Consider the following 26657-nt stretch of genomic DNA (forward strand, 5'->3'; position numbering starts at 1 on the left):
TTCTTTGGTCCAAACTGTTTATTTTATAAGATAATAAGAAGAAAATAACAAATTATTTTCATTTCGTTTTCTAGAATTGGACCAATTTGAACGGAAACCAACAGGTTGATTGTTGACACATGGTAACTTAAAATTGAATCTTGTAGTATAATGTTTTCTATGTGACGGTGTGGCGTGGTAAGAGTTTGTGTTGCCAACAACGCCACCTAAGGGAGTTTCACCCATAGGAACTAACTATTGAACAACAAGACACACTCATTGCTGAAACTCCACACAATTTAGCACACAAAAAACTAAAACATGTCTCTGGCCCGTTATGTAAAACGAACCTGTGTTCCTTGTGGGTTAAATCTTTTATAATCAATAGTTAGTTCCTATAGGGTGAAACTCCCTTAGGTGGCGTTGTTGGCAACACAAACTCTTACCTACACCACACCGTCACATATATTTATAATGTTACAACTTAATCCCTAAATCCCTAAATATTGATTCCGTGTCAATCAGGGGTAATTGTTAAAAGGTCCAAAGCTGCCACCTTGTGGATTAATAATGGAACTACAGCTAAATACAAAACTCTCTGTAATGGTCTCACATGCAGAGCAATGGGAGTGGGGAGGGCAGGAGGTGAACTGGGACCTCTCCAAGTAGAAGTCCACACTCCATATTTAGGTCTGTTCGGGGACTTGAACCGGCGAGCCTACGGCTCACAGTCCAAGCCCCTACTGACTGAGCCACTGCCTGTATTTCATTGATCCCAATCTGGGAAATATTTTTGTTACATCAGTGTGTTCATAAAGTAAAAAATAGTTAAAAAGTGGAACAGAGAATTAACAACAAAAAATTCAAAGTACAAATAAGATGAAAAATATTATATTAACAACAGTATAAACATTCTGGATAATTAAAATGTTCTAAAAAGTGACAAAATACTGCAGTTAGTAGCAAGAGTAGAACATAAACAATTATACAATATAAACATCTCAAAATAGAAAAATAAAACAACTAAAAGTAAAAGAGTAAACATATGTAAATTATCTGACGAATAAAACTCTATAGACGGTTAAATTAGAGCCAACACAATATAAAAGTGGGATATTAATTATCATGAAGCTAGTTTATAAGACAGAAACCCGATCCAAAGCTAATAATACACCCAGGAATCAGGAATCCTCAGCCTGTATTTAAGTTGTTTGTACATCTGATTTAAGGTAATATTACTTAATCTGATTTTAAAACATCTATTTTTAGAACTTTTTTTCATTTGATTCAGTGACATAAACAATGGAGAACAAGACAGGCCGGAAGTGGGCGGAGAGGACGCGCTGATTGGCTGCTGGATCTGTCAATCACAGTGTCCTTCCCTCCCACTTCCGCTCTGTTAGACACAGTTTACTCTTAGATTGAGTTTACTCTTCGATTGAGCAATAATTTGACCTTTATTCACAGGTATATTAAATCAAACGATGTTCAAATCTTCTCTACAGTATCTATGTGTATATTGTTAGCTTTGTTTGCCGCACTTCCTCCAGCTACATGTTTAATTTAGCTTAGCAGAAGCTATGCTAACGGCTGGTTAGCTAATCCGAGCTAGCAGCTAGCTGGTTTTGTTTTGGTTGGCAAAGCTGCTGACAGGGAGCCAAACAGCTGCTTTTTGTTAGTTTCTTAACATGCATTTGCTGGTGTTTTGCTGCCCCTGCTTGTGTGTAACGGGTCGCTGCTGTTGCAGGGGTTTCTGGCCGGATGTGATGCTCGGAGCTGCAGAAACAGGTGACTGATTTACTGTCAGGATGAACAGCGAGGAGGAGTTTTACGATGCTGAGACAGGTGAGAGGTTTCTGCATTCAGCAACATACATCACATCCTGCCCGAGGTGTCTTCCCTTTCTTTTATTCACACTCCTGCTGCCTATTGTATCGCTGGTGGAAACTGAGTAACTAGCTACTTTACGTTACAGTGGTTTAAAGTAACTGAATACATGTACTCAAGTACTGTACTTAAATACAATGTTGAGATACTTACTTTAACAGAGGTGGAAAAAGTACTCAGATCTTGTACTTCAGTAAAAGTAGAAGTACTCAGGTCTTGTACTTCAGTACAAGTTGAAGTACTCAGACCTTGTTCTTGAGTAAAAGTAGAAATACTCAGATGTTGTACTTGAATAAAAGTAGAAGTACTCAGATATTGTACTTGAGTAAAAGTAGAAGTACTCAGATCTTGAGTGAAAGTAGAAGTACTCAGATCTTGTACTTGAGTAAAAGTTGAAGTACTCAGATTTTGTGCTTGAGTAAAAGTAGAAGTACTCAGATCTTGTACTTCAGTAAAAGTAGAAGTACTCAGATCTTGTACTTCAGTAAAAGTAGAAGTACTCAGATCTTTTTCTTGAGTAAAAGTTGAAGTACTCAGACCTTGTTCTTGAGTAAAAGTAGAAGTACTCAGATCTTGTACTTGAGTAAAAGTTGAAGTACTCAGACCTTGTTCTTGAGTAAAAGTAGAAGTACTCAGATCTTGCACTTGAGTAAAAATTGAAGTACTCAGATCTTGTGCTTGAGTAAAAGTTGAAGTACTCAGACCTTGTTCTTGAGTAAAAGTTGAAGTACTCAGATCTTGTTCTTGAGTAAAAGTAGAAGTACTCAGATCTTGTACTTGAGTAAAAGTAGAAGTACTCAGATCTTGTGCTTGAGTAAAAGTAGAAGTACCAGAGTGTAGGAATACTCTGTTACAGTAAAAGTCCTGCATTCAAAATGTTGTTCAAGTGAAAGTAGAAAAGTATTCTCATCAAAATATAGTGAAAGACAGTAAAAGTAGTCATTGTGCAGATTGGTCCATTTCAGAATAATATATATATATGTTTTATAATGATTGATCATGAAAGTGTTCTCAGAGCTGGTAAAGGTGCAGCTAGTCTGAAGTACTTGGTAGACTGCAGGGTAGCTGGTGGATTTACTCCAGGTGGAACTAACGTCTGATTTAACACTTGATTAGATTTCACATCATTCATCCACATCTGAGAAGTAAATGTATTCAATACATGTAGTGGAGGAAAAGTACAAAGTAGCATAACATGGACATACTCAAGTAAAGTAAAAGTACCTCAAAATTGTACTTATATTAAGTACAGTACTTGAGTAAATGTACTTAGTTACTTCCTACCTGAGTCATCATTTAAAATAAATCCTTCTTTTCTATCTATGTATATCATATTTAATTAATGATAATGCTTTTTCACTTTCTTTTACACAGTGCTTTTATGAATATATGTATGTAGTGCTTATAGATATTTAGATATGAGCTTTCGTCGTAACCCTAAGTAGGACAGGAGAACTTAAACAAGGTTTGTGTATAGAATGTCCAAAAATAGTGAAATCTAACCCCCAGCTTCTCAAAGTCCAAGGCAATGTCTTCAGAAGTCACTTTTTGTCAGTCCAGAACCCAAAGAAACGTAATTTAAAAATGACATTTAACAGAGAAAAGCAACACATGAACATCTGACGGTGAAAACAGCGTTTCAAGGCCTTTTATATAAATGACCAAATAATGTATCTCTCAATAATCACAAGTCGACCTGTTCCGGTAAAACGTCTCTTGTTTTCTCCGTCAGGGCTGGAGTCCGATGATTCCTGCGAGGTCAGTTTTAAAGACGCCCTGGTGTTCGAAAACAAGCAGGAGACGGACGGCAAACAGGAGAATGGAGTTTGGGAGCGCAGGTGAGGACACGTGCACGAAACGCACAAACACTTCAATCTGGCTTTTAACGTGTTTTTGTATCGCTTGATTTAAATGTAACTATATTTATTTGTTGTTTATTTTATTTTCACTATCTCTGTAAAGCGGTTTTACATTTGTTTCCGTCATGTTCAAAAGGGGAAAGAAGAAGCTTTTCTGGTCCTCCGTCTAGCGCAGTGTTTTTCACTGGGGGGGCCGTCAGGGGGCGCCGGGGGGGTGACGCAAAGTTTGAGGGAAAGGGGAATTTTTTAATTTTTTAAGTTACATTTATTTATTTTTTATTTTATTAATAACTGCATATCTATCAATCTATGTGTCTTTTGATGCCAATATTTTTATATTTTTTACTTATTAATATATATATATATTTTTTTTAAATCACACGACCGCCCTTCAAGCCAATCAGAATCGAGCTGCCGCTACTGAGAGTGAAACTGAGTATCTGCTCAGCTTTTGGAGCAAGTGAGAGCTAGTGAATATTTCGCTCTACAGCTGGATGAGAGCACGGATGTAGCAAATATTGATGTTTATATATATATGAATATAAATATGTTTATTGTTAATATTACTGTTGAATATTATATATAATATTATTAAGGCATAAGTAGCTTTCAAAAATGCTAAAAATATATGTTAATTGTTCATATTATATAATATTATAAAGACAGAAATCACTTTAAAAATGCTTTAAAAATATGTTTACTGTTTAATATTGTGTTAAGAATGTTTACAACAGAAGACACAATGAATGACAAACTAAAGATAAATACAAAAAATGTTTAGAAGAATAACTGAGTATTAATACAAATATATATTAAGAAAATGTCTTAAGCTGTATGATTAATTTGTCATATTTTCCATCATAATGTACTCATCATGTAAAAAACTAATTGCAACAGGGGGGTCCCCGCCAGAGGATAATGCTACATGGGGTCCTTGGCATGGCAAAGTTTGGGAACCCCTGTGCTAGCGTACATTTTTCTTGAAAATAAAAGATTAGGTCGTCGTCATCCGTGATATTGGCTTCGTTGTTTTAACCCATAAGAACCCGGACCCATTTCTACTTTTGGGGACATTAAGGGGAACATCATTTAGACCAAATAGACCGCGTAGAACACATTTCAGACGAGTAACCCCCCCCCCCTAGTGTCAAATATCTGAATGTCCCATTGGGCTTTAAGGCGAGACACTACAGGTGAATAGGGTCATTTTTTTAACTTAAAGATATCAGCTAGAAATCTCTCCAGTTAATAACTTACATTACGACCATTGTTTTTTGTATTACAAGTTTTCTGAAATAGCATGTTTAAATATGCAAATGAGCCATACTCTCATTTAATATGCGCATATTTTAATACATTTCAGGAACACAAATCTGAACATTGGATGAAGCCAGGTTCGAAATTCTTGTTTCATTTTGTAGTCAAATTAGAATCTAAAGTTTTTACAGAAGGGATTTTGGATATCTCTTTTTATCACTCCATATATCAGAAAATACAAAAAAACCAGCCATAAAATATCAATTTTCGCCATGTTTTTATGTATAAAATGTTACATAAATCAGGCTATGAATGATATATGAACAAACCCTTCTGTAAAAACCTTCAGAATATTGATAGGAATATAACTGGAAGGTTTGGTGTGTGTAAGTGGAAATGTGTGGGCAAGACACTTCACCTGGACATGCTGCTGTGGGTATTGTCCACAGTGTAATGTGTATTTGTAAAGCGCTTTGAGAGTCATTTACTAAATATAAGGATTATTATAAATGTCCACATCTCTGTGCACTTCCTCCGCAGAGCACTTGTGAAGCTAGTCAGGACTTTTCTCCCTTTAGAAACATGTGGATTTTGATGCGGCTCTGGGGTGATAGTCTGCCAGTTTTTAACGGAGTAAAAGTGAAACGTTTTGTCTTTTTTCACATGTTTTAATCTCACTCCAGGAAAACCCTGCCTGCTGAGATGATCTCCAGAAACAACTTCAGCGTGTGGAGCATACTGAAGAAATGCATCGGCATGGTGAGTGATGAAACCTGCGTCTCATTTCGTCTGATCCTGGGTCCAGGGGTTCTTAGTGTTAAATAAGTGCCTGCTTTAAGCTTTCACCGAGCTGAGATGAGACGAGTCCGTTCTCTGCGATGCTGGCTATTATTAGATTGCTTCTTTGTCATCTGAAAGAAAATAGCTTACATAAACATAGGGATGGGTATCGTCATGCTGTGTTCGTTATTCGCGCGTCCAGGAGAGAAGCTTTAAAAGGAGACTAAGTGGAGTCTCTGAGAAGGTTACAAGCAGAAGATGATTCAGAGAGAGGGATGGAGAGAGCTCCCTCTCTGTGGTCGGCCGAGCAGAAGAGAGCCCACAAGCCTTCGTCCTTCCCGCTTGCTGGCTGTTCGCTCCTCCTCTCTGGGGGCTGTGGTGACGTAGGGGACTTCCCCCCTCGTTCGCCTGTGTCCGATATCGCGTCAAACAGAAGATTTCGACATTTTACATTCACTGCTTACTTCCACATGCCTTTTCTCCTCCTTATCTCTTTCATAACTTTATATGTAATACATGTTAACGGCGTCAATAGCCACTTTAATGATACTAATGGACGGTAGTCCCGGATGTCGTCATGAAGGATTTTCAGAATAAAAGCTTGATATTGAGAACTTCCGGGTTTTCCAGAATAAAATGGCATTTCAACTGACGGTATGTTTAAGGTACATTATGCTATCAATTTAATTTCTAACAGTATCGTTAGGTTTTAACGGTACTACTACTTTTATCGATACCGCTTCTCGACCCGGTCCTTTAACGGGACTCTTATCGGTTCTTTTGAAAGTGTGTGTGTGTGTGTGTGTGTGTGTGTGTGTGTGTGTGTGTGTGTGTGTGTGTGTGTGTGTGTGTGTGTGTGTGTGTGTGTGTGGTGTGTGTGTGTGTGTGTGTGTGTGTGTGTGTGTGTGTGTGTGTGTGTGTGTGTGTGTGTGTGTGTGTGTGTGTGTGTGTGTGTGTGTGTGTGTGTGTGTGTGTGTGTGTGTGTGTGTGTGTGTGTGTGTGTGTGTGTGTGAACTGCCCCGCCCCCTCGCACACAGACGGGGGAGAGAGATCTCTCGTCTGAATTGGAAAGATCAAAAATACATCGGATTTATTAGAAACGGAGTTGGCGAAACTAAAACTGCAATATAATGTTTGTGTAGCAATAATACACATGACATCTTTTTGAAATGTCTCCGATAACAACACCGATAACGTCGGAGCTTAACGGTACCACTGTCTTTAATAACTCAGCCCCGGGGCCCGTTTGATGCCGGGGCTCGGTACCCACCCCTACTCACACATGAAGCACTTGTCTTACTGCTGAAAGGCAGAGAATATTTGTTTTGTATTTTGTCCAACATCGTCACACTTTAAATCTGATATTGAGATATGTGTGTCCGTTCTTTTCTGTGTTGTCCCCCCTGTGCTCTTGCAGGAGCTTTCTAAAATCGCGATGCCGGTGGTTTTTAACGAGCCGCTGAGTTTCCTGCAGAGAATCTCCGAATACATGGAGCACACGCAGCTCATCCACCAGGCCTGCAGCCTGTCGGACTCCACGGACCGCATGCAGGTAGCGCTCTGAATGCATCTGCCTTGTTATGACACACCTGGACAGCTTGCATGGATTTCATGGCTAGAGAATATATTTTCTAGGTTTTGTGTATAAATAGTGAAATCTAACATCCCAGTTTCTCAAAGTCCAAGGTAATGTCTTCAGAAGTCACTTTTTGTCATTCCAAAATCCAAAGATATTCATTTTAATATGATTCAAAACACACAGAAACATCTTTACATTCAAGAGGTTTGAAGCAGCAGTTTCTCATGAAAGATACATTTCATTCATTGATTAGTCTGTGATTATTAGATTAGATTTGATTAGATTCAACTTTAAGGACATTGCACAACGAAAGCCAGAAAGTGCAAAGAGTAGATAAAGTGCTCGAGGAAAACTTGAAACTAGTAAGCCGATAAACCAACTATTAATTTAACAGATAATAATAATTCTTTATGGAAGTAAAACAAAATGAAGCATGACCTTTCTATAAACCAAGTTCGACTATCTAGTATCTTCAGTTTTAACATAACATTAGAAAAAAGGGCACCACTTTACAATAAGACTACCCTAATAAAGGATTCATAAGGTTGTGAACACTTTATTAATCATTAAGAACATTTATAAACCAGTTCTAACATAGACATCAACACAGGCTCACTATTTGGCAAGATGACTAAGCGTTATAGTGGCTACTTAGCGAGCATCAAGTCAGTGAGCAACAGATACCAAGGATGCTGGCTGATGAAGGAGACAAAGTAAGCTAGGTAGCCAATATAAGACTTAGCAGTACAGATACATGTGGGCTCACTATTTGGCAAGATGACTAAGCGTTATAGTGGCTACTTAGCGAGCATCAAGTCAGTGAGCAACAGATACCAAGGATGCTGGCTGATGAAGGAGACGAAGTAAGCTAGGTAGCCAATATAAGACTTGGCAGTACAGATACATGTGGGCTCACTATTTGGCAAGATGACTAAGCGTTATATTGGCTACTTAGCGAGCATCAAGTCAGTGAGCAACAGATACCAAGGATGCTGGCTGATGAAGGAGACGAAGTAAGCTAGGTAGCCAATATAAGACTTAGCAGTACAGATACATGTGGGCTCACTATTTGGCAAGATGACTAAGCGTTATAGTGGCTACTTAGCGAGCATCAAGTCAGTGAGCAACAGATACCAAGGATGCTGGCTGATGAAGGAGACAAAGTAAGCTAGGTAGCCAATATAAGACTTAGCAGTACAGATACATGTGGGCTCACTATTTGGCAAGATGACTAAGCGTTATAGTGGCTACTTAGCGAGCATCAAGTCAGTGAGCAACAGATACCAAGGATGCTGGCTGATGAAGGAGACGAAGTAAGCTAGGTAGCCAATATAAGACTTGGCAGTACAGATACATGTGGGCTCACTATTTGGCAAGATGACTAAGCGTTATATTGGCTACTTAGCGAGCATCAAGTCAGTGAGCAACAGATACCAAAGATGCTGGCTGATGAAGGAGACGAAGTAAGCTAGGTAGCCAATATAAGACTTGGCAGTACAGATACATGTGGGCTCACTATTTGGCAAGATGACTAAGCGTTATAGTGGCTACTTAGCGAGCATCAAGTCAGTGAGCAACAGATACCAAGGATGCTGGCTGATGAAGGAGACGAAGTAAGCTAGGTAGCCAATATAAGACTTAGCAGTACAGGTACATGTGGGCTCACTATTTGGCAAGATGACTAAGCGTTATATTGGCTACTTAGCGAGCATCAAGTCAGTGAGCAACAGATACCAAAGATGCTGGCTGATGAAGGAGACGAAGTAAGCTAGGTAGCCAATATAAGACTTGGCAGTACAGATACATGTGGGCTCACTATTTGGCAAGATGACTAAGCGTTATAGTGGCTACTTAGCGAGCATCAAGTCAGTGAGCAACAGATACCAAGGATGCTGGCTGATGAAGGAGACGAAGTAAGCTAGGTAGCCAATATAAGACTTAGCAGTACAGGTACATGTGGGCTCACTATTTGGCAAGATGACTAAGCGTTATATTGGCTACTTAAAATGTTTTGCTTGGTTCTGTTGCATCTTACTTTTTCATGTGAAAAATGTGTATTAGGTAAATGGTAAATGGACTGTACTTATATAGCCCTTTATCCAGTCTTTAAGACCCCTCAAAGCGCTTTACATACTACATGTCATTCACCCATTCATACAGAGCAGTGTACGTTACTCTAGGACAGGGGTGTCAAACTCAATTTCATCGCGGGCCACATCAGCATTATGGTTGCACTCAAAGGGCCGGTTGTAACTTTAAGACTATATATAAATATATCATATATATAAAATAATGTATTATACTATATTACATCATTGCCTCTGCATTGGATTATCATCGGATAGGGTAATAACTTCATAATTAACTACGTCTGAAAGCAGAAGTAGGCAAAGTCTTTCAGTGCGTATGTCCCAAAATGATTTAAAAAGAAAAGCCAAATTCTGGAGAAAAAAGAAATAGAAGTGACATTTTGAAATAAAAATCTAATTCTGAGAAAAAGGAATTCTATGAAAAAATGCATATTTTGAAGAAAAAAAGGCAAATTCTGAGAAAAAAGTCATATTTGAGATGCATTGTGGGACATGTAGTTTATGGGCAACATGCTTCTGTAGCATGTAACCGTATAATAAACATATTATATTCTTTGCAAGCTCTTGTGGGGCCACATAAAATGAAGTCGCGGGCCAAATGTGGCCCCCGGGCCTTGAGTTTGACACCCCTGCTCTAGGACCTAACATTCACACACAGTTGGCCTCTGGAGCAACTCAGGGTTAAGTATCTCGCCCAAGGATACATCGACATTTTGGCTGCACGGGCTGGGATCGAACCCACAACCGTCTGGTTGAAAGACGACCGCACTCCCTCGCAGCCACAGTCGCCCTTATTAGGTAATCGTGAATGTTATAACTCATTCATAAATGTACATGTGTATTAAACTTAAAAACAACGCACCCTTTCAGTAGTTATAAATGTTAGTAACTCATTCATAAATGGTCATAAGAGATGCCAAGAAACATCAAGATGGATGGGGGGGGAATCAACTCAGTGAATACTAAGGATGCTGGCTGATGAAGGAGACGAAGCAAGCTAGGTAGCCAATATAAGGCTTAGCAGTACAGATACATGTGGGCTCACTATTTGGCAAGCAACCGGTCACAGTTGCCCTGTTTATCTCATGTCTCATAAAAGCTTGTTAATGATTTATATAAATGGCTGTGTGACAGGTTGTTGCTGCGTTTGCTGTGTCGGCGGTAGCATCTCAATGGGAACGGACTGGAAAGCCATTTAATCCTTTACTGGGGGAAACGTACGAACTCATGAGGTATCAGAGAGCACTTCTTAACACTTTATAGAACATTATCTCATGTTTTAACCCATTGGCTTCTGTTACTTCTTGAGATGTGTGTGATGTGCTCTGCTCTTATGTTCGCTCCTTTCGGGACTCCACGCGGTCTGTGTTTTGTTTTTATGCTGACCTTACGTTTCTGCCTCCATGTTGTTATTGTGTTTCTGTGGTCTCAATTTTAACTTCTATTCTATTTCAAAGTGAACTTTAATGTCAATCTTTCAGTTTGTGTGCACAGACAGAGAGATCGAAATAACGTTTCCAACAATCCCGAATACAGAAATACAATTATAAAAATATACAAATATGTATATCCTATAGGGGTGGCAATCAATCAAGTATTGCGATACCTAAGCCACGATACAATAGTATTGCGATACCTAAGCCACGATACAATAGTATTGCGATACTTAAGCCTCGATACAATAGTATTGCAATACTTAAGCCTCGATACAATAGTATTGCGATACTTAAGCCACCATACAATACTATTGCAATACTTAAGCCTCGATACAATAGTATTGCGATACTTAAGCCTCGATACAATATATTGCGATACTTAAACCTCGATACAATAGTATTGCAATACTTAAGCCTCGATACAATAGTATTGCGATACTTAAGCCACGATACAATACTATTGCAATACTTAAGCCTCGATACAATAGTATTGCAATACTTAAGCCTCGATACAATAGTATTGCAATACCTAAGCCACGATACAATACTATTGCAATACTTAAGCCTCGATACAATAGTATTGCGATACTTAAGCCTCGATACAATATATTGCGATACTTAAACCTCGATACAATAGTATTGCAATACTTAAGCCTCGATACAATAGTATTGCGATACTTAAGCCACCATACAATACTATTGCAATACTTAAGCCTCGATACAATAGTATTGCGATACTTAAGCCTCGATACAATATATTGCGATACTTAAACCTCGATACAATAGTATTGCAATACTTAAGCCTCGATACAATAGTATTGCGATACTTAAGCCACGATACAATACTATTGCAATACTTAAGCCTCGATACAATAGTATTGCGATACTTAAGCCTCGATACAATAGTATTGCGATACTTAAACCTCGATACAATAGTATTGCGATTCTTAAACCGCAATACAATACTATTGCAATACTTAAGCCTCGATACAATAGTATTGCGATACTTAAGCCTCGATACAATAGTATCGCGATACTTAAGCCTCGATACAATAGTATTGCGATTCTTAAACCACAATACAATACTATTGCAATACTTAAGCCTCGATACGATAGTATTGCAATACTTAAGCCTCGATACAATAGTATTGCAATACTTAAGCCTCGATACAATAGTATTGCAATACTTAAGCCTCGATACAATAGTATTGCAATACTTAAGCCTCGATACAATAGTATTGCAATACTTAAGCCTCGATACAATAGTATTGCAATACTTAAGCCTCGATACAATAGTATTGCAATACTTAAGCCTCGATACAATAGTATTGCAATACTTAAGCCTCGATACAATAGTATTGCAATACTTAAGCCTCGATACAATAGTATTGCTATACTTAAGCCTCGATACAATAGTATTGCTATACTTAAGCCTCGATACAATAGTATTGCAATACTTAAGCCTCGATACAATAGTATTGCAATACTTAAGCCTCGATACAATAGTATTGCGATACTTAAGCCACGATACAATAGTATTGCGATACTTAAGCCACGATACAATACTATTGCAATACTTAAGCCTCGATAAAATAGTATTGCGATACTTAAGCCTCGATACAATAGTATTGCGATACTTAAGCCTCGATACAATAGTATTGCGATACTTAAGCCACGATACGATACTATTTCAATACTTAAGCCTCGATACAATATTATTGCAATACTTAAGCCTCGATACAATAGTATTGCAATACTTAAGCCTCGATACAATAGTATTGCAATACTTAAGCCTCGATACAATAGTATTGCGATACTTAAGCCTCGATACAATAGTATTGCAATACTTAAGCCTCGATAAAATAGTATTGCAATACTTAAGCCTCGATACAATAGTATTGCGATACTTAAGCCTCGATGCAATAGTATTGCGATACTTAAGCCTCGATACAATAGTATTGCGATACTTAAGCCTCGATACAATACTATTGCTATACTTAAGCCTCGATACGATAGTATTGCTATACTTAAGCCTCGATACAATAGTATTGCGATTCTTAAACCACAATACAATAGTATTGCTATACTTAAGCCTCGATACAATAGTATTGCAATACTTAAGCCTCGATACAATAGTATTGCAATACTTAAGCCTCGATACAATAGTATTGCAATACTTAAGCCTCGATACAATAGTATTGCGATACTTAAGCCACGATACAATAGTATTGCGATACTTAAGCCTCGATACAATAGTATTGCAATACTTAAGCCTCGATACAATAGTATTGCAATACTTAAGCCACGATACGATACTATTTCAATACTTAAGCCTCGATACAATAGTATTGCAATACTTAAGCCTCGATACAATACTATTGCAATACTTAAGCCTCGATACAATAGTATTGCAATACTTAAGCCACGATACAATACTATTGCAATACTTAAGCCACGATACAATAGTTTTGCGATTCTACGATATATTGCGATATTGTAAATCACATGACTCATATCCATGTCAGTTTTCCCTTCCTGGTTAAAAAATGTATTTGCAATATGAATAGTTTATGTAAATGTGTTATGTTTATGTTTAACCGTCTTTCGGAGGGATAAGCTACAGTTTATATTATAAAATATCGATACTTGGCGTCCGTGTATCGATACAATATCGCCACGCAAAGTACTATGCTGCATCGATTATTTCCCCCACCCCTAATATCCTATAATCAACACATCTGCACACATTAAGATATAAACACAACAATCAATATATACAAAATAACAGTCACATCAATATATTTGGGAATGTACATTAGTGCAAGAATGTCCAGAGCAGCGTAAACAAAAGTGTCTGGTGCTGGCTTTGAGTGTCTGAGTGTGTGTGGAGTTAGAGTCCAGTGGGGGCATTGTTTCTGTGAAAAGGTGCTATAATAAATACACTTGTGTTTCTCACAGGGAGGAGGAGGGCTACCGGTTGATCTCGGAGCAGGTGAGCCACCACCCCCCCGTCAGTGCTTTCCACGCTCAGTCTCTGAAGCACGGGTTCGAGTTTCACGGATCCATCGACCCCAAACTCAAGTTCTGGGGGAAAAGTGTGGAGGCCGAGCCCAAAGGCACCATGACCCTGGAGCTGCTCAAGTGAGTGAAGAGTGCACACATCCTTTCCTCAAGTAGAAGTACAGATACTCGTGTTTAAAAATACTCTGGTGAAAGTAGAAGTACTGACTAAACGTCTTTACTCAAGTCAAAGTAAAGAGGCTTTGAAGTGTACTTCAGTAAAAAGTACCCATAGCTAGCAGCTGCTTTAAAGAGTACCTGACCTCCCTTTATATCAATAGAACAATAATGTCATTGTTAGCTAATGAATGTTTCCATGCTGAACAACGGCAACATGACAACGTTTCCATTGGTCCCTCTTCTTTAGAGAAGACCAGGAAGTGATGGATACACGGATCGTGTTCCAATCAATAGGCACGCAGTGACTCTAAAGAATAATGATCACGCACCAAACACACATTCAGACTAAAGGAACCAGCTGTTTGGGAAATGAGAGAAGTAGAAAGTACAGGTATTTGAGTTCAACATGAGAGAAGTAGAAAGTACAGGTATTTGAGTTCAACATGTAAGAAGTAGAAAGTACAGGTATTTGAGTTCAACATGTGAGAAGTAGAAAGTACAGGTATTTGAGTTCAACATGTGAGAAGTAGAAAGTACAGGTATTTGGGTTCAACATGTAGAGAAGTAGAAAGTACGGGTATTTGAGTTCAACATGTGAGAAGTAGAAAGTACGGGTATTTGAGTTCAACATGTGAGAAGTAGAAGGTACGGGTATTTGGGTTCAACGTGTAAGAAGTAGAAAGTACAGGTATTTGAGTTCAACATGTAAGAAGTAGAAAGTACAGGTATTTGAGTTCAACATGTAAGAAGTAGAAAGTACAGGTATTTGTGTTCAACGTGTAAGAAGTAGAAAGTACAGGTATTTGTGTTCAACGTGTAAGAAGTAGAAAGTACAGGTATTTGGGTTCAACATGTAAGAAGTAGAAAGTACAGGTATTTGAGTTCAACATGTAAGAAGTAGAAAGTACAGGTATTTGAGTTCAACACGTAAGAAGTAGAAAGTACAGGTATTTGAGTTCAACATGTAAGAAGTAGAAAGTACAGGTATTTGAGTTCAACATGTGAGAAGTAGAAAGTACAGGTATTTGGGTTCAACACTGTAAGAAGTAGAAAGTACAGGTATTTGAGTTCAACATGTAAGAAGTAGAAAGTACAGGTATTTGAGTTCAACATGTAAGAAGTCAAAGTAAAAAGTTGTCAGAAAAATAAGTAGTGGAGTAAAGTACTGATACCAGAAACACGTACTTAAGTGCAGTAACAAAGTATTTGTACTCCTACTTCCCACCTCAGTGTGTCTGTTTGCATTAAGAATAAGGCTTTTCCTAACATTTAAATGGTTTCTTTCTTTGTTATTCTGCATTTTAGTGGCACTTATCTGAAGAAATCTTTTAAGCAACAGTTCCATATTCAAGGAAACAAATGTATTTCCTTTAATGCAGAACTTTAAACAAGAAGATTCATTTATCTGTCTGTTTTATATATATATATGAAGCTACAAGCAGCAAATGTGTAGCTTAGCTTAGCATAAAGACTGGGAACGGCTAACCTGTTGCTGCACAAAGGAAACAAAATCTATCATCTAAAGAGCTCAATATTTAACATTCACCACAACGACTTTAACCGTCAATAAATTACCTTTTTGCACTTCGTACCTATTCGCTTCTGAGGTGCTAACAGATCTAGGTTAGCTGTTTCTCCATGTTTACCATCTTAATGCTAAGCTAAGTGGCTGCTTCATATTTATTAGACGAGACAAAATAAATGTATTTAAGCAAGATATTGATCTTATTCCTTTAAAGTGTATGTGTCCTCGTGGCGTCCTTCCTTGTTTATCTATCAAGCCACGAGACGCCTTAAACAGACATTTTTAACTCGTTTTCTTTCCTTTATATTACTTACAGTTGAAGAGACGAGAGATGTGTTTGCTCAAAAGAAGAAAAGAGGTCTTTCCAATATTCAAAACAAAGGAAAAACTCAAATTTAAAGAACAAACAACTTAGCTATTCTTTCTGTCTTGTTAAGGCTTATATAACTTCATAACTTAAAGGTTAATTGAACGGTTTAAAACTGTTCCTCAACGGCGTCTTTCTGACCGCTTTCCCATCTGTCACTTCAGAGGAGGTGGCGTGGGAATTGTAGTCTTTTATACTCTGGTTGACTACAGACGTCACGATTAGGTGGCCTTTCTTATAAAAACGAAATGCTGGCTCTAACAGTATGTATTTCCTGCAGACATAAAGAAGCGTACACGTGGACGAACCCGATGTGCTGCGTGCACAACATCATCCTGGGAAAACTCTGGATCGAGCAGTACGGAACCGTGGAGATAATCAACCACAGGTGAACAAAGATAAATGCAGGATCACACACTGGTCCGATTACTGGTTGTTTATATGACATCTTTTCCTTTTGTACCTCATCAGCACGGGAGATAAGTGTGTGTTGAACTTCAAACCGGTGGGCATGTTTGGGAAAGAGCTGCACAGAGTGGAGGGTCACATCCAGGACAAAAGGTAACTGCACAATATATATATTGTTATTATTTATTTATAGAAGGACCATGCATACAAAAACATTAATCTCAGCAAAGAGAAGAGATGCAATATGCCAGATTATAGCTAATAGCTCATATCCATCTGTGGTCCTCAGACAGGTTCATAACAATCAATAAACAAATAATAACATTGCATGATCTCTATCAAACAATTTAAAAACCTGATTTAAGTACAGCTCAATACATTAATACATAGTACACTTGAAATATTCATATATTTGATTGATTGATATATTTTATTTCGAACAAGTAAAATTACAAAAACAAAACAAATGTTGCAGTGCATAGTCATGTAAGACAAATCAAAACAAAAAAATTACAAAACAAAAAATGACATTTACAACAACAACAACAACAACAACAACAACAACAACAACAACCGCATTATCAACATAAACAGTGCCACATCTAATGTTCAAAAAGGAGTGAGAAGAAGGATAACTTATTTAATCTCACCCCCTTGTCCCTAAATGATTTATTTATAATGTGTAATAAAAAAAAAGTGAAATAATTATCATTTGTATGCATTATTATGGATATTATTAGTATTATTAATCGGCTTTACCTTTTGATTGACATATATACACAGATACATACACTGATATACATATACACACCTACATACTCACACATATACAAATAGTCAAACACCTTCCCCATCTCTGTACCTCGAGAAAATAATTTCTCTGTATTTCCTCTTGAACTGGTTCATGTCTGGACATGGCTTTAGCTCCACGTTCACACTGTTCCATAGTCTCACTCCACGTTCACACTGTTCCATAGTCTCACTCCACGTTCACACTGTTCCATAGTCTCACTCCACGTTCACACTGTTCCATAGTCTCACTCCACGTTCACACTGTTCCATAGTCTCACTCCACGTTCACACTGTCCCATAGTCTCACTCCACGTTCACACTGTCCCATAGTCTCACTCCACGTTCACACTGTCCCATAGTCTCACTCCACGTTCACACTGTTTGATAGTCTCACTCCACGTTCACGCTGTTCCATAGTCTCACTCCACGTTCACGCTGTTCCATAGTCTCACTCCACGCTCACGCTGTTCCATAGTCTCACTCCACGTTAACACTGTTCCATCGTCTCACTCCACGTTCACACTGTTCCATAGTCTCACTCCACGTTCACGCTGTTCCATAGTCTCACTCCACGCTCACGCTGTTCCATAGTCTCACTCCACGTTAACACTGTTCCATCGTCTCACTCCACGCTCACGCTGTTCCATAGTCTCACTCCACGTTAACACTGTTCCATAGTCTCACTCCACGTTCACGCTGTTCCATAGTCTCACTCCACGCTCACGCTGTTCCATAGTCTCACTCCACCGTGTAACATGTTCCATCGTCATCACTCCACGTTCACACTGTTCCATAGTCTCACTCCACGTTACCACGCTGTTACATAGTTCTCACTCCACGTTCACGACTGTTCCATAGTCTCACTCCACGCTCACAGCTGTTCCATAGTCTCACTCCACGTTCAACACTGTCCCATAGTCTCACTCCACGTTTCATACTGTTCCATAGTCTCACTCCACGTTTCACGATGATTCCCATAGTTCTCACTCCACGCTCAACGCTGTTCCATAGTCTCACTCCACGGTTAACACTGCTTCCATTGTCTCACTCCACGTTCCACCACTGTTCCATAGTCTCACTCCACGTTGCACGCCTGTTCCATAGTCTCACTACCACGTTCACGCTTGTTCCCATAGTCTCACTCCACGCTCACGGCTGTTCCATAGTCTCCACTCCACGTTCACACTGTCCCATAGTCTCAACTCCACGTTCACCCCACTGTTCCCTAGTCTCCCCACTCCACGTTCACACTGTTCCATGAGTCTCACTCACGATCCAGCTGTTCATATCTCACTCCACGTTCACACTGTCCCATAGTCTCACTCCACGTTCACACTGTCCCATAGTCTCACTCCACAGGCTGAGATACAAAAAGTTATTCTGGTTGTACGGACTGTATGAATTTCAAATTGAAATGGTCTCCTTGAACTATATTCCCCCACTCGTTGAGTGAATACTTTTTGGATGTTTCCTGGTAAAACGTTATGATCAGCTTTAAACATGATGTGTGCCGTTTGGAATTCTACCAGGTCTGTGTATTTTAACAATGTTGACTGCAGGAATAATGTGTGAGAGTGATCAAGGTATTTGACATGGTGAATGATTCGTAATATTAGTGATGCACCACCTGCAGATCAAATATATAGCTTCTGTGTCAAATTTGCGTCATGCACACAGACAGTAACACACAGTTGTAACTGCCACACACACACTGTACCGCAAACTTGGAGATTTTCTCACTAGATTGCATATTTTTCACACTTTTGAGTGACTTCACAATCATTGACAATAGAGCGGTGCAGTGACGAGTCCTAAAACCAGGAGGTGAGTCAGCATTTCTCCACTTCCTGTTCCCTCGTCTCAGAGCCAATGGGATCTCTCCATAGGGTTTAGGAAAGTATCTGAAGTAAGCTCTGTGGTTGAGACACATTGAAGAGACGGATCACGTTTTGTTCTACGACATTAAATCCATCAGCAGGGACCCCACTGGTGATTTCTGAAGAGTTGACGTGTCTGAGAAACGATGGTTGTTACCAAGTGGCTGAATAGGACTCCAGAAGTCGTGGAGGTCGTTGTATGTCATTACGCCGAACACGTAAACACTCCTCTGAGTTAGTTTCTGTTCTGCTTGAAAGCAAGTCCCTGCCTCCTGCAGAGTGCTCAAACAAACGCTTCAACTTGAACCATCTAGAATCTGTATGTTTGAATATGGATCTTAAGTTGGAGTGACGTTAAAGTCGTGCTGCTGGACTCGGCTGTAGTTCCTTTATAGCATAACGTTAGCATTTAGCTTCTAGCGACTAGATTTATGATTAGAACATTATAAAAGTAGGGTAGACATGTGGAGATGATCCGGCTGAACAGAACGTGCATTCATCAAACAGGTTAGTTTCCACGGACATTATTTCGAGCTATTTTCCAAAATGCTCTGGAGAAATCCTGTTGCTTTTTTGTCGAGGGAACCAGCAGCTTCCTTCGGGGTAAATACGTCCTCCCTGCACCGCTCTATAAATACCATTCTCTTGTAGCCTTCTGTAGTTCTCAATGAAAGCACACATCAATGTAGGCCATCTTTTGTGACCAACACATTTAGCAATTTATTAGAAAAAAATTGTTGTTTTGTAATTCAATATAATACGTTAAAGTTGGATCACTATGTTGTTCATGCTCACATAGATTATTTTTGTATAATACATTTAGAAATTAACTCTAAAAAAAGTAAATATTACACCTATTTCTACGGGATATTTCTTTGTTTATCTTTTTCATTTGTTTATATTTGTAACTCGTGCAATAACTTGTTATCATGCCTCTGTAGCTAATAGACGGGGGCCGTGATTAATTTCCTCTGGACTTTCCTCCTGCAGTAAGAAGAAGAAGCGAGTCCTGTACGGGAAGTGGACAGAGTGCATGTACAGCATCGACCCCAAAGTATACGACGCTCACAAAAAGTCTGAAAAGAAAACGGCGGCAGACTCGAAGAAGCTGAAAAAGGTGAGAGACGCTCGGAGAGAAAGCGGCTCAGTCTTTTGGATCCCCGTTAGCATTAGCTATTCGTCCTGGGGTCCGCACACACAGTCAAACATCAATAATACACTGAACACAAATATAAACGCAACACTTTTGTTTTTGCTCCCATTTTTCATGAGATGAACTCAAAGATCTAAAACATTTTCTATATACACAAAATAACCATTTCTCTCAAATATTGTTCACAAATCTGAAAGAATCTGTGATGGTGAGCACTTCTCCTTTGCCGAGATAATCCATCCCACCTCACAGGTGTGGCATATCAAGATGCTGATCAGACAGCATGATTATTGCACAGGTGTGCCTTAGGCTGGCCACAATAAAAGGCCACTCTGAAACGTGCAGTTCTGCTTTATTGGGGGGGTCTGGGGGGGTCCGAAAACCAGTCAGTATCTGATGTGAGGGGTAGGATTAGGGTTAGGGTAATGTTGTGAATTGAGTGGCCTGTGTTCGTCGTCCATTACATACGCCTGCCCATACATAACCCCACCACCACCATGGGCCACTCGATTCACAACATTACCCTAACCCTAACCCTACCCCTACCCCTCACACCAGATACTGACTGGTTTTGGGACCCCCCCAATAAAGCACGTTTCAGAGTGGCCTTCTATTATGGCCAGCCTAAGGCACACCTGTGCAATAATCATGCTGTCTGATCAGCATCTTGATATGCCACACCTGTGAGGTGGGATGGATTATCTCGGCAAAGGAGAAGTGCTCACGATCAGTGCTGTTAGAGTAGATCATTGCACTCAGCCGTCCTGCAATGACTCGCACTGTGTTGAATCTGTGGCAAAGTTGTAGTTCTGCACGTACTGTGAGACGCACATCGTTAGGCCGTTAGACTCATTGTGTGTGTGTGTGTGTGTGTGTGTGGTGTGTGTGTGTGTGTGTGTGTGTGTGTGTAGGGACGTAGTTGTGAAGCTGAGGAGGCGGACGAGATGCCGGACGTCCAAGAAACTGTGACTGTGATACCAGGAAGTGCCTTACTGTGGAGGATATCACCGAGACCTGCTGACTCTGCACAGGTCAGTAACACACACACACACACACACACACACACACACACACACACACACACACACACACACACACACACACACACACACACACACACACACACACACACACACAGCTGTTAGTATAGATAGAAAGCATGACATGGGGGACACAAGTTGATGTAGAAGAGACGTGAAGAAGAGGGGACACATGTTGATGTAGAAGAAGAGGGGACACATGTTGACGTAGAAGAGACATGAAGAAGAGGGGACACATGTTGATGTAGAAGAGACATGGAGAAGAGGGGACACATGTTGATGTAGAAGAGACATGGAAGAAGAGGGGACACATGTTGATGTAGAAGAGACATGAAGAAGAGGGGACACATGTTGATGTAGAAGAGACATGAAGAAGAGGGGACACATGTTGACGGCTGATCCTCCATCTTGTTTCTGTGTAGATGTATAACTTCACGAGCTTCGCCATGACTCTGAACGAGATGGAGCCGGAGACGCTGCTGCCGCCGACCGACTGCCGGCTGAGACCGGATATCAGAGCCATGGAGAACGGAGACATGGGTAACACACACGCACGTGCACGCACACACACACACACTTAAGTGGGGGAGAAGGGAAGCAACACGAATGCACGTTGTGTTTGATGTCACTCTGTCTTAATATTTGTCTTCTGTTGCAAACGGAGCTGCTGTGATGCAACACAGACTCTAATGTGTCGTCTCATATCGACATGTCGTCTCATAGAATTATCGAATTCAGAGAAGGAGCGGCTCGAGGAGAAACAAAGGTCGTCGCGCAGAGATCGCTCCGTGGAGGAGGAGGAGTGGCGCACCAGGTGAGAGGTCGATTCTGATATCAGATGAATGTGTGGTGTCAACAGTCTCTTCTTCTTCTTCTTCTTCTTCTTCTTCTTCTTCTTCTTCTTCTTCTTCTTCTTCTTCTTCTTCTTCTTCTTCTTCTTCTTCTTCTTCTTCTTCTTCTTCTCCTCCTCCTCCTCCTCATTTCATACCTTTATTTATACAGATAAATCCCATTGAGATCACTGATCTCTTTTCCAAGGGAGACCTGCTCAAGTAGTTCCACATGAAACATAAAAACATAAACAGAACAACAAAAGGACATCATCCAGCATCATTTACATAATTATCCACATGAGCAGGTACCAATAGCTTCTGATTGAGTAGCATCCAACCGAGCTTTAAAAACATTTAGTGGCACCAGATTGCTCAGTTTCCATTTCATTTGCAGACTATTCCAAGACAGAGGAGCTGCGCATCTAAAAGCTGTCTTCCCTAAGACAGTCCTAGCAGTTGGCAAATTTAATAAAACCACAGCATTCGATCTCAGGCAGTAGCCACTTACAATTTTCCGAGAGATCAGGGAGCAGATATAAGATGGAAGTTTCCCTAGCATGGCTTTGTATATAAAAATGTACCAGTGACTGAGCCTCCGTACAGTTAGTGAAAGCAAACCAGCCCTTGCATACAGGGTGCAGTGATGGGTTAATGCTTTACAGTTTGTCACACATCTCAGTGCACTGTGATACGCAGCATCTAACTTGACCAGGCAACTGGCAGGTGCATTCATATAGATCAAATCCCCATAGTCCAGCACAGGTCAAAGGTCACAGAGCCTTTTCCTGGCCTCAAGCGAGAAACAGGACTTGTTCCTGTAGAAGAACCCTAGCCTAACCCTCAGTTTTTTAAGCAGGTTATTTACATGAAGTTTAAAAGAGAGACAATCATCAAGCCAGATACCAAGGTATTTGTAACAGGTAACCACTTCAAGTTTTATTCCTTGCGTAGTTACAATATCGAAAACAGGCTCTGGTGTCTTTTTTGCTTTTGAAAAGAGCATTATCTTGGTTTTATCCACATTTAAAAGAAGCTTTAATTCAGAGAGCTGAGTCTGAATAGTGTTAAAAACAGCCTGTAATTTAACACCAGCCTCCTGAATGGAGGGACCTGCACAGTACATCACGGTATCGTCCGCATAAAAATGTAAAGTAGCTTCATCCACATTATCACCTACACTGTTAATATATATGGAGAATAAAAGTGGTCCTAAAACAGAACCTTGAGGTACACCATTAGAAATGTTTAACCACTCAGAAGACAGTCCATCAAAATGAACACATTGGGACCTTTCAGAGAGGTAGTTCACAAACCACCCACTGCAAGGCTGGATATGCCAAAACTGTCCAGCCTCTGCTTTAAGATGCGATGATCGACGGTGTCAAACGCTTTGGAAAGGTCAATAAACAGAGCTGCACAACTCTGCTTATTATCTAAAATACTAGTAATGTCATTTACCACTTTCATCGTGGCAGTGATGGTGCTGTGTTGCTTTCTGAAGCCTGACTGATGTTTAGACAGGATGTCATTTGTACATCAAAACACCTTTACCTGTTCACTCACTAGGCGTTCAAGAACCTTGGCCAGAACTGACAACTTAGAGATTGGCCTATAGTTATTTAAAATAGTTGCCTCCCATCCTTTCAGTAAAGGCAAGACATAAGCAGACTTCCATACTTTTGGAATTGTGTTCGTGCTGAGGGAGAGGTTACAAAGAGTAGTGAGAGGTGGAGCAATACAATCTGCAGCTATCTTTAAAAAGAAAGGTTCTACGTTGTCCGGGCCAGCCGGTTTCTTAGGATCTAGCTTGGTTAAAGCTTCACGAACAACATCAACAGTAAAAGGGGTAAAACTGAAAGGGTTTTCCAACACACGTTGTTCAGAGTCACAGACTGTGGTGTTCACAGAAGCAGAGTTAGTGACAGAATGAAACAGAGAGCCACAGGACACAAAATGCTCATTAAAGAAATTTAGCATAGTAGCCCTGTCCGATATAGAGCCAGATGCTGTGGTAAGGCACGGAGTTAGCTCATTACGGATATCGCCGGTGGATAACGATTTAATGGCTTTCCAATATTTTCCAGGATTGTTCAGGTTCTTTGTGGTAACTGACAGATAATACTTCGACTTAGCACTTTTGACATGTGAAGTGAAGCTATTCCTTAGCTGCCTAAAACGCAGCCATTCTACCTCTGAGCCTGATTGCCTAGCCTTTGCCCAGGCCTTGTTTCTCTCATGAAGGAGACTAGACAGATTAGCAGAACACCAAGGATTGTCTCGTCCCTTCACTCTAAATGTACGCAGGGGTGCATGTCTATCAATGATCTCCATAAAACCAAGATAAAAATAAGACCATGCGGTTTCTACATCAGCACACAGATCGATTTTACCCCAATCGAACCCAAACAGATCATGCACAAAACCCTGCTCCACAAAATGTTTATGTCTCTCTTGATGATAATGCGAGGTTTAACCTTTTGGACCTTAGTGTCCCTAATTGTGGCTACAGCACAGTGATCACTCAGATCATTCGCAAATACTCCCACAGATGAATATTTATAGCAGGGGTGTCAAACTCAAGGCCCGGGGGCCAAATCCGGCCCGCGACTTCATTTCATGTGGCCCTGCAAGAGCTTGCAAAGAATATAATGTTTATTATACTGTTACATGCCGATTTACAGAAGCACATTGCCCATAAACTACATGTCCCACAATGCATCTCATTTTGCCTTTTTCTCAGAATTTGACTTTTTTTCTTCAAAAATTAGCTTTTTTTTCAAAATGTCACTTATTTTCTAAATTTGACTTATTTTTTTTATTTTGACTTTCTTTTTCTTCAGAATTTGGCTCTTCTTTTTAAATGATGTTGTAACATTCTCACTGAAGGGACTTGCAATTATTTGCCCCAGACTTCTGCTTTCAGACGTAGTTAATGATATAGTTATTACCCTATCCGATAATAATCCAATGCAATAATGTAATATTATATATATACATTATTTTATATTATTAAATATTTATATATGTATTTTGATATAGTCTTATATATAAAACTGGCCCTTTGAGTGCAACCATGATGCTAATGTGGCCCGAGAGGAAATTGAGTTTGACAGCCCTGATTTATAGGGAACATTACTTAGAATGAGATCAATTAGGGAGGATTTATTAGGGGACTTAATGTTAGGGCGAGTTGGACTGTCCACAATCTGAGTAACATTTAAAGAGATACAAAGGTTTTTAAAATCCTCTGACACTGCAGTTAACCAGTCCCAGTTAAAATCTCCAAGTAGCACTATGTCCTTGTAGTCTAGCTGCGATAAAAGATTAGCTCGTGAAGACAAGGAGTCCTTGCAAGCTGAGGGGGGTCTGTAGCCGCCCACCACCATGACCTTTGACCCTTTGCCACTTCTATATTTAAGGCTAAACATTCAAATTGCTTACTGATCGATTTGGAAACTAATGTGGTTACACTGAACTTATTCTTAACATAAATGGCAACGCCACCACCTTTATTAGGCCGGTCGGTGCGATGCACATTAAAACCATTTAAGGCAATGTCAGAGGCCAACATAGATTTGTTTAGCCATGTTTCTGATAAAACAATGACATCAGCGTCAGTCGAGCTCAGATGCGGACAAAACTAGTTTACCTAACAGACTGCGCACATTCAAGAGGATGAAACCCAACCCAGACCTCAAGCTCCTCCTACCTCAACAATAACCTACTCCTGCAAAATCCTGCTCAGAGCTCCTCCTAATGACAAGCACTCTAACATCACATCCCATGCTCACGTTCCGTCATCTCCTCGGTTCTCAATCATGTTCCTCCTCCTCCCCCCTCCTACTCCTCCTCTCCTCTCCTCCCCTCCTCCTGCTCATCCCTACCCCCTCCTCATGTTCCTACCTCATGTTCCTCCTCCTCCTCCTCCTCCTCCTGTTCCTCCTGCTCCCTAACCCAGTGTGTTTCCTCCTCAGGTGGTTCCAGTTGGGAACGAACCCTCACACGGGAGCGGAGGATTGGCTTTACTCCGGAGGATACTTTGACCGAAACTACTCTGACTCCCCCAGCATTTATTGACACACACCTCCTCCTCCGCAGATCTAGTGTGTGTGTGTGTGTGTGTGTGTGTGTGTGTGTGGTGTGTGTGTGTGTGTGTGTGTGTGTGTGTGTGTGGGTGTGTGTGGTGTGTGTGTGTGTGTGTGTGTGTGTGTGTGTGTGTGTGTGTGTGTGTGTGTGTGTGTGTGTGTGTGTGTGGTGTGTGTGTGGTGTGTTGTGTGTGTGTGTGTGTGTGTGTGTGTGTGTGTGTGTCGCTCAGTTTACTTACTGTACATGACATCTTTGATAATGATAATAGTCCACATGTGTGTCATTCACAAACGAGGGATTTTTAAACAGTCACCTGTGTGTGTGTGTGTGTGTGAACATGTGTGTTTGTGAACGTGTGTGTTTGTGAACGTGTGTGTGCGACGTCCAGAAGCTCACGGTTCAGTGTGTCTTGATTTCAAATCGTCCGACTGTGAACCACGGGAGACACGTTAAATGTAGTTCCTCACAAACGAGGTTTTTTTTAAACCGTCGTGTGTGTGTGTGTGTGTGTGTGTGTGTGTGTGTGTGT

At 40.1% G+C, this 26657-nt stretch overlaps 1 protein-coding gene across 1 annotated transcript; it reads left to right on the plus strand.

The window, feature by feature from the left end:
• The first annotated feature begins 1361 nt into the window (after positions 1-1361).
• Positions 1362-26174, plus strand: LOC117449056 (oxysterol-binding protein-related protein 2-like). Its single transcript, XM_034086419.2, has 14 exons — positions 1362-1446; positions 1727-1824; positions 3599-3704; positions 5666-5741; positions 7180-7314; positions 10566-10663; positions 13826-14008; positions 16220-16327; positions 16411-16500; positions 20007-20133; positions 21081-21200; positions 21632-21749; positions 21933-22023; positions 26017-26174. Exons 2-14 carry the CDS (start codon positions 1788-1790, stop codon positions 26117-26119), a joined length of 1392 nt encoding a protein of 463 aa, XP_033942310.1. The 5' UTR covers positions 1362-1446; positions 1727-1787; the 3' UTR covers positions 26120-26174.
• Positions 26175-26657: the final 483 nt, after the last annotated feature.

Source organism: Pseudochaenichthys georgianus, chromosome 7 (genome assembly GCF_902827115.2).
Source record: "Pseudochaenichthys georgianus chromosome 7, fPseGeo1.2, whole genome shotgun sequence".
Classification (NCBI taxonomy): Eukaryota; Metazoa; Chordata; class Actinopteri; order Perciformes; family Channichthyidae; genus Pseudochaenichthys; species Pseudochaenichthys georgianus.

Bases quoted from the DNA above. Each gene is read 5' to 3' on its own strand.
- LOC117449056 (XM_034086419.2), top strand. From the start codon at position 1,788: ATGAACAGCGAGGAGGAGTTTTACGATGCTGAGACAG. The intron at 21,750-21,932 runs GTAACACACACG...GTCGTCTCATAG, and splicing joins CATGGAGAACGGAGACATGG to AATTATCGAATTCAGAGAAG. The intron at 22,024-26,016 runs GTGAGAGGTCGA...TTTCCTCCTCAG, and splicing joins GAGGAGGAGTGGCGCACCAG to GTGGTTCCAGTTGGGAACGA.